Here is an 8,855-nt window from a genome sequence, read left to right on the forward strand (position 1 = left end):
ATACATATATATGTACATTTCTTTTTGCAATGCGATTTTTAATCAAAGTTTTTGCTATCGCGCCAGCCGCAGTTAGATAAAAAACTAACAACAAATTTAAAAGAAAACGAAAGGAAATTAACAATAGAAGCGTATTTGACTTTGGCATAGTCTGTCTATATGAAATTAATAAATATGTATTTTGAATTTTTTTATTATTTATTTTTATAAAAGTTTATGATTCAAATATTTTTAATTTCTTAAATAAGTTATGTATTTTTTTTTAAGTATTTCACATTTTTTAATAAAATAAAAATATTATACTAAAAGATATTTTTAACAAAATAAAATAAAAACATATGACATTTGTATAAAATTTGTGATAAAAATTCTAATATCAAATTAATATAAATCGTAATAAAAAGAATTACAAAGACAATCCTAAATTCTATTATATACTTCAATTTTAGAATTAATTTCGAGTGTTTTAATAAAAAATTTTTGTATGCCACTTTTTTCTTATTATATATTTCTATTTTTTCTTAATTGTATATTTATTTTAATTTTATTATTTTAATTTTTTTTGCATCATATTTATATATTTTTTATTTAAAGAGTCAAAAAGAACAAATATAAGAATTGTACTTTTCATACTTATTTTAACTATAAAAATATAACAAAAATTAATGTGAAATGATATGTTCCTAAAAATAAAATAACAATCATATTTTAAGTACTCTGTAGGCTTTAAAATATTTTTATTTATTAATTTTCTTTATTTTGTTCTTTTTTTTTATTAAAAATAAAGTGTCCCATATAAATAAATAAATAAATAAATTATACGTATGTATACTTACATAATTTTAGCATTAAATACTTCATTCATTATCTCCGCATTTCGGTCATCTGTCTCTCACTCTCTCCCTCTCTCTGTAACTTATTTTAGGCAGCATGGCAACGCTGCCCAGCTGTCTGGCAACTCTTACTCTTCCAAACCAGCGCTGAAGATCGTTGCGAAAGCTCTCCACATACAATATTGATTGCAGCAGCTCACAACTCACTCGCAAAGCTGCCAACGCTTGAAAGCTCTCGGCGAAAGCTCAAGCGCGTGTGCTTGATCATTTGATCGACTTCCAAACGACACATTGGAACTTTTCGAACTTCGAGCGACAACTTTGCTCGCGCAGCTGCTCAGTCGGTTTTAGTTCTGTTGGAGTGAAGCAGCAACGTTCGCAAGTTGAACGTCGATACAGAAAAGTAAGCACAAAGCAAACAAGTAAAGAAAAAAATTGAGAGAAAAAGAAAACAGAAAAACTAATTTAAATTCAGTTCAGTACTTCTGAGCAGTTATTGAATCATTGAAATCAGGCTGTACAATAACATTTAACTCAACTAATTATGGAAGGCGGCAAAAAAAAGTGATAAAAAATTGAGAGATACCAACATGCAATTAGCATGCGTATTAGATAATAAATGCAGCCATGCAGCCCAATCAGAAAACACTCAAAACAAAACTGCATAAAAAACAATGCAACACCTAAAGTGCGCACAAAATAATTGAATGCAAAATATTTCTATTTGCGGAGTGGAAAAATATTTGTCAAGTCAGCTGACCTTACGCCCGTGCTAGAACGGCCCCGGGGGTCTTGTGATCTAAGCGGCTTCCGATTGGAGTTGTGCTGCAGCCGCGGCGTTGCTATTCCTTCTTCGCAAAGAACGCAGGCAACTCCTATAAAAAGAAAACGAACAGAAGCAGACGGCAAAATTCAATATGGTGGCTCGACTGTAGCGCACTTGTAGAGCTCGGTCTGCATTTTTCCAGTTGTGCTGTCAGCTGACAGCATGACAGTAGTCTTGTGATCAACGTCAAAAGGCAATTGTCAAAAATTCGAACTCGAATGCGAGAGTCGACGCTGCGAGCGCGAGTGCTGTCGCTTGCGCTCGCTCTCTTCCACTCTCTCTCCCTCTCTCAGTGTAACTTCAACTCTAACTCTAACTGGTAGATAACACATCTGACCCGCATACAGTTTTTTCTCGAGTATCGTAATCGCAGCTGAGAAATACAGCCACAGCTGTATTGTTAATTTTTCGAATTAACTTTTAATTGGTTTGTCGTCTCAGCAGTTACTCGCGCTGTTCGAAAGTTACAAAGTTATCAATATCGTGGAAGTCGTTTTTCGAACTGCTGCAAAGCTTTGTCACGTGAAATGAAAGCTCTGCAAACTTTTATTCATTAGGCATTTTTTCATTATTAAACGTTGTGCTTAAAAGACCTTTAAAAAAAGATAACCATTTTTTAATCGAAAAATCCCATAAAAATATAAAAGTAAAATATTTATAGAGTATCTTAATAATGTATTTTGAGTTGGCATTAACCATATTAGTTGTGCGCCTCACATGCGCTCTATGTGTCAGCTGACAGTGATAAGAAAATTTTCAACTCCCCTTATCTTATATCTTATGCAGAAAAATAATAGTAATTCTTTTTTATTAAATTTTTTAATTTTCCTCTCCGTTTTAGTTGTAGAGTCGAAAATAAACCAAAATGTCCAACTTGAAGCGTTTCGATGACGAGGAGCAAGAGTCCAAATATGGACGCGTCTTCGCTGTCTCTGGACCTGGTAAGCATTTAAATACAAATTCTTAAAAAAAAAATTTAATCAAATTATTTAATATCTTTTTTCTCCTCCGACCTTCAGTCGTCACAGCGGAGTGCATGTCTGGCTCTGCTATGTACGAGCTGGTGCGTGTAGGCTACTATGAGCTGGTGGGTGAGATCATTCGTCTGGAGGGTGACATGGCCACCATTCAGGTGTACGAAGAAACATCCGGCGTTACAGTCGGTGATCCCGTGCTCCGCACTGGCAAACCTCTTTCCGTTGAATTGGGTCCCGGTATTATGGGCAGCATTTTTGACGGTATCCAACGTCCACTGAAGGACATCAACGAGCTCACCGAATCCATCTATATACCCAAGGGTGTGAACGTGCCTAGCTTGTCCCGCGTGGCTAGCTGGGAATTCAACCCCTTGAACGTGAAGGTCGGCTCCCACATCACCGGAGGTGATCTCTATGGTCTGGTTCACGAGAACACACTGGTCAAGCACAAGATGATTGTCAACCCACGCGCCAAGGGTACCGTGCGCTACATTGCGCCATCCGGCAACTACAAAGTCGATGATGTTGTTCTGGAAACCGAATTCGATGGTGAAATCACCAAGCACACTATGTTGCAAGTGTGGCCCGTGCGTCAGCCCCGTCCCGTCACCGAGAAGCTGCCCGCCAACCATCCCCTGTTGACCGGCCAGCGTGTGCTCGACTCGCTCTTCCCCTGCGTCCAAGGCGGTACCACAGCCATTCCCGGTGCTTTCGGTTGCGGCAAGACTGTGATCTCACAGGTAAATGAAAAGATTGCCAAAGCGTTGTAATCATTGCTCACTCACTCTTATACACTTTACAGGCTCTGTCCAAGTACTCCAACTCCGATGTCATCATCTACGTCGGTTGCGGTGAGCGTGGTAACGAGATGTCTGAGGTATTGCGTGATTTCCCCGAGCTGTCTGTTGAAATCGACGGTGTCACCGAGTCCATCATGAAGCGTACCGCTCTTGTGGCCAACACCTCCAACATGCCTGTCGCTGCTCGTGAAGCTTCTATCTATACTGGTATCACTCTATCCGAATACTTCCGTGATATGGGTTACAACGTGTCCATGATGGCTGACTCCACCTCTCGTTGGGCTGAGGCTCTGCGTGAGATCTCTGGTCGTCTGGCTGAAATGCCTGCCGATTCCGGTTACCCCGCATATTTGGGTGCCCGTCTCGCCTCCTTCTACGAACGTGCCGGTCGTGTCAAGTGCTTGGGTAATCCCGAACGTGAGGGCTCCGTGTCCATTGTCGGCGCTGTCTCGCCACCTGGTGGTGATTTCTCCGATCCCGTTACCTCCGCCACTCTGGGTATCGTACAGGTGTTCTGGGGTCTCGACAAGAAGCTGGCCCAGCGCAAACATTTCCCCTCCATCAACTGGCTCATTTCGTACTCGAAATACATGCGTGCCCTGGATGACTTCTATGACAAGAACTTCCCCGAGTTCGTGCCACTACGTACCAAGGTCAAGGAGATTCTGCAGGAGGAGGAGGATCTCTCTGAAATCGTGCAGCTGGTCGGCAAAGCATCGCTGGCCGAGACCGACAAGATCACCCTGGAAGTGGCCAAGCTGCTGAAGGACGATTTCTTGCAACAGAACTCCTACTCGTCATACGATCGCTTCTGCCCCTTCTACAAGACCGTTGGCATGCTGAAGAACATCATCGACTTCTACGATATGGCTCGTCACTCTGTGGAGTCGACAGCCCAGTCTGAGAACAAGATCACCTGGAACGTTATTCGCGAGGCTATGGGCAACATTATGTACCAATTGTCATCGATGAAATTCAAGGTTCGTACAATTAGAGTTCGATATGCTCGACCCTAAAGTAATATGCGAATCAATTCTTTGCTTTTCAGGATCCCGTCAAGGATGGTGAGGCCAAGATCAAGGCTGACTTCGATCAGCTGCATGAGGACTTGCAGCAGGCCTTCAGGAATCTGGAGGATTAAAGCGCGTTGTCCGTACTTTTACAAATCTAATCTAATATTGTTATGTTAGTTAACTTTTAAAAAAACAATTTGCGTACAGTCCGTACCGAAGTACCGTCAAAAAACAACTATTCCGTGCAACAACAAAAGATTCCAAACGTCCAAAAAAAAAAAAAAACAACTATTGTTAACATTCCTTTTTGTTAAAAAAAAAAACCCAAGAACAACAACAAAACAAATATAGCCAGCAAGATGAAAACATTCCGGCCTGCGGTTGCTTCTTCTTACCCCGCCTCTCGGCCCTCAACAACAACAGCAACAACAACTAACTAACGTCCTTCTATGTACTTCCATTACCAATACATGTAAACACGCATACACACAAGTCCATACACACACACACACGCGCACACACGTACACACGCAGATACAAATGCATGCATAGTATTATTGTTTAATGAATGGAAATTCTTTTGTTTATTTGTGAAAAAGTCATGTTTTCTCTTTGTTTGTTTGTTAAACTTATGTAAATATTAAAAGTATGAAAAATTAAATGTACGAATAAAGTGCAAACAACAAATACATTTAATGTAATTGAAAGCAGACCTATCTCTCTCTCACTCTTAATCTGCCTCTCTGTTTCACTGTTGCTTTCTCTCACTCTCGCTCGACTCGCAGATTGCGTAACGATGTCGACCAAAACAGCTGTGTGTTTGGCATTCAGTGAATAGTTAATATTGAGTATTAGCCAAATAAGACTCAGCTTAAGTTGAGTAGCATATTATACCCTGTAGACATTTATGTGGGGTATATAGGTTATAGGCGAAGGTTTGTAACTGATTAGGGTTTATTGACCTAACTCAACTTGTTTCTTGTTTATTATTATCATTAATGTGGAACTCATGCCATTAAAATTGGGTATCTAAACAAACATGAACAAATATCTCAAACATTCCAAGGTACAAAGTTTTTTATACGGTTAGGTATTATATGAATATAAATGAAGTACCAGTTAATATGCAAATTGATGGGTATTTCATGAGTCTAATTTAGGCATAGATTAAATAGTCCATATTATATTTCCTGAGATCGAAGAAACCCAGCATAAAATTTTCAGTGTAGGAATTTCGTATAACATTTCCCATTTAATATTTGCAATCCGTAAATTTTTCTCATTTATTATTACTATTAAATTTGTTCAGTGATTTAAAAAGAAATATATATATAAATAATTTAAGAAATGTATTAGTAAGGCAGCTTGGAACTTCATATTAATTGTGCCCTGATCTATGTTTCTTTGTATAGATATTCACAAATGAACTAAACATTTTCGTATTCCCAAATTAGAATATTATTAAAATAACTTTTTGAAATGCTAATTTAGTTCATGAGATTAGCATAGAGAGAAAATATTTTAAAATGCATTCACTAGAGAATAGAACTAAAATTTTTTATTTTAAATTAAGCAAAAAGTTGCAATCAATTATTATTATTTTTTGTTGTTGCTGAATTAAACCCAGCAGTCAAATATTTTTGGTGTTTTAAATTCAAAAATTGTTCAGTATTTACTCATTCCTTTATCAATTATATGCAGAAAAAGTATAAGTTCTGGTAATTCCAGTTTGTCGCATAAAATTCTCAGTTCGATTTCGTTTGATTTAGTCAATTTCTGAATACTCTACCAAAATGAGTCTTCGTAAATGTCAGTGCAAAAAGATATTCCCCATTGTTAAAACACTAGAGGAGGCGACGAATACCTCGTTCATCAGTGAACGGACTTCTTCGCCGATTGTTGCAGTCCAAGAGGACGCATCGGAACAAGAATTGAAGTCCTATCGCACGGCAGACTCTGATGACGATGCAACACCAGCGACTAGGCATGATGAGCATGTGTCGCGAAAAGGATGCGTATTTGGGGTCTCTGGTCCGGTGGTCAACGCCGAACAGATGTCCGGCTCGGCCATGTACGAGCTGGTCCGCGTGGGCCACTATCGCCTGGTGGGCGAGATCATCCGACTGGAGGGCGAAATGGCCACCATACAGGTGTACGAGGATACCTCGGGCGTCAGCGTCGGCGATCCCGTCTATCAGACCGGCAAGCCGCTCTCTGTCGAACTAGGCCCCGGCATAATGGGCGCCATTTTCGATGGCATTCAGCGACCGTTGCGCGATATTAGCGAATTGATGAAATCCATTTATGTGCCAAAAGGTGTCGATGTCAACTGCCTCTCGCGCTCCGCTGAATTCGAGTTCATTCCGTCGAAAAATATACGCATAGGCGAGCCGATCGTTAGCGGCGACATCTACGGCACCGTCCAGGAGAACAGCATGGTGGAGCATCGCCTAATGATCTCGCCACGCAAACTGGGCAACGTCACCTATATCGCTCCCGCTGGCAACTATAATATCGAGGAGACGGTCATCGAGACGGAGTTCGATGGCCAGAAGACCCAGCACTCGATGCTCCAAGTGTGGCCAGTACGCATCAGTCGGCCGGTTATCGAGAAGCTGCCGGGCAACCATCCCCTGCTAACCGGCCAACGTGTCCTCGACGCGTTCTTTCCCTGCGTCCAAGGCGGCACCACAGCCATTCCGGGCGCCTTTGGCTGCGGCAAGACTGTCATCTCACAGGTAGGTGAAGAGATTATCCAGCTAATGGACTCATTGCTCTCATACTATATTCAACGACAGGCACTGTCCAAGTACTCCAACTCCGATGTCATCATTTACGTCGGCTGCGGCGAACGAGGCAATGAAATGTCCGAGGTGTTGCGAGACTTTCCTGAGCTCAAGGTCGAGGTGAATGGTGTCAACGAATCCATAATGAAGCGCACTGCCCTGGTGGCCAACACCTCCAACATGCCCGTGGCTGCCCGGGAAGCGTCCATTTATACTGGCATCACTATATCCGAGTACTTCCGTGATATGGGCTACAATGTGGCCATGATGGCCGACTCCACGTCCCGTTGGGCCGAGGCTCTGCGTGAGATCTCAGGTCGTCTGGCTGAGATGCCTGCCGATGCGGGCTACCCAGCGTATCTGGGCGCACGTTTGGCCTCCTTCTATGAGCGAGCGGGCCGCGCTACGTGCATGGGCAGTCCGGAGCGTGAGGGTTCCGTGTCCATTGTCGGCGCTGTCTCGCCACCTGGTGGTGATTTCTCTGATCCCGTTACCTCCGCCACTCTGGGTATCGTACAGGTGTTCTGGGGTCTCGACAAGAAGCTGGCCCAGCGCAAACATTTCCCCTCCGTCAACTGGCTGCAGTCGTATTCGAAATACACGCGAGCGCTCGACCAGTACTATGAGGAGCAGAGTCCCGAGTTTGTGGAGTTGCGTGATACGGCCAAGCAAATACTGCAGGAGGAGGACGACCTGTCCGAAATAGTGCAGCTGGTGGGCAAAACCTCGCTGAACGAGTCCGACAAGATTACGCTGGAGGTGGCCAAGATGCTGAAGGATGACTTTCTGCAGCAGAACTCGTACAGCCCGTACGACTGCTACTGTCCCTTCTACAAGACCGTGGGCATGCTCAAGAATATGATCACCTTCTACAATCAGGCCATCCAGGCGGTGAAGAATACGGCTACAGAGGAAATACATGTCACCTGGGGTCACATACGGGAGCAGTGCAGCGACTTGCTCTACGAATTGGGCACCATGAAGTTCATAGATCCCAAGGAAGGCCAGCAAGCCGTCGAGGAGCAGTTGGGGAAGATCTATGAGAATACTATCAAGAGTTTGCAAGATTTGGAAAACAATGTAGGATCGCTCGCCTAGTATGAATTCCCAAAATTGAATTGAAATTTGAGGAAAAAATTGAAAGTTTTATAAGGTTATGAAATTTATTATGTATATACATATTTTATGAATTATTGTTTTCTAGAAAGTTTCAAAAGATTTCCGTATATGATTTACTATAAAAAAAATTAAAAAAAAAAAAAAACAATTTTTTATTTATATACAAAAATAAGTATATATTAGAAATATTGTAATACAATCTATTAAAAATGCTTACATAGATATAAACTTTACATATTTTTCACAAAACTTCACCTTCACCAACAAGTTTATACATTATCCATATGTTTTTTTTTTTTTTTCATATTTCTTCAAAATTAAAATTTTTTTAAAAAGCATCTTTTAATATTTATAGAGTACAGTTAACATTCAGACAGCTAATGCTTTATATAATTTTCACTTGTCGCTCCGCAAATCATTCGCCAAACTCCACTTTAGCTAATTTCAGCTTAAACCACACTTTAGCTTTTTGCATCCTGTTATTGCTCTTAGTTTTATTGT

At 41.1% G+C, this 8,855-nt stretch overlaps 2 protein-coding genes across 2 annotated transcripts; both read left to right on the top strand.

Annotated features, from left to right (window-relative positions):
• Window positions 1-1,129: 1,129 nt before the first annotated feature.
• Window positions 1,130-4,895, top strand: LOC6577840 (V-type proton ATPase catalytic subunit A). Its single transcript, XM_002003736.4, has 5 exons — window positions 1,130-1,236; window positions 2,501-2,600; window positions 2,679-3,376; window positions 3,439-4,416; window positions 4,485-4,895. The coding sequence occupies exons 2-5, from the start codon at window positions 2,525-2,527 to the stop codon at window positions 4,575-4,577; spliced, it is 1,845 nt and encodes a 614-aa protein (XP_002003772.1). The 5' UTR covers window positions 1,130-1,236; window positions 2,501-2,524; the 3' UTR covers window positions 4,578-4,895.
• A 1,153-nt stretch (window positions 4,896-6,048) lies between these two features.
• LOC6577841 (V-type proton ATPase catalytic subunit A) lies at window positions 6,049-8,406 on the top strand. The gene is made up of 2 exons (XM_002003737.4): window positions 6,049-7,187; window positions 7,248-8,406. The coding sequence occupies exons 1-2, from the start codon at window positions 6,243-6,245 to the stop codon at window positions 8,331-8,333; spliced, it is 2,031 nt and encodes a 676-aa protein (XP_002003773.1). The 5' UTR covers window positions 6,049-6,242; the 3' UTR covers window positions 8,334-8,406.
• Window positions 8,407-8,855: the final 449 nt, after the last annotated feature.

The sequence above is a fragment of the Drosophila mojavensis genome, unplaced genomic scaffold, assembly GCF_018153725.1.
Source record: "Drosophila mojavensis isolate 15081-1352.22 unplaced genomic scaffold, ASM1815372v1 contig_49, whole genome shotgun sequence".
NCBI lineage: Eukaryota > Metazoa > Arthropoda > Insecta > Diptera > Drosophilidae > Drosophila > Drosophila mojavensis.

Excerpts from the sequence above, each read along its gene's own strand:
- LOC6577840 (XM_002003736.4), top strand. The coding sequence starts at position 2,525 with ATGTCCAACTTGAAGCGTTTCGATGACGAGGAGCAAGAGTCCAAATAT. Across the intron at positions 3,377-3,438 it reads GCAAGACTGTGATCTCACAG|GCTCTGTCCAAGTACTCCAA; the intron begins GTAAATGAAAAG and ends TACACTTTACAG. Across the intron at positions 4,417-4,484 it reads TGTCATCGATGAAATTCAAG|GATCCCGTCAAGGATGGTGA; the intron begins GTTCGTACAATT and ends TTTGCTTTTCAG.
- LOC6577841 (XM_002003737.4), top strand. The coding sequence starts at position 6,243 with ATGAGTCTTCGTAAATGTCAGTGCAAAAAGATATTCCCCATTGTTAAA. Across the intron at positions 7,188-7,247 it reads GCAAGACTGTCATCTCACAG|GCACTGTCCAAGTACTCCAA; the intron begins GTAGGTGAAGAG and ends ATTCAACGACAG.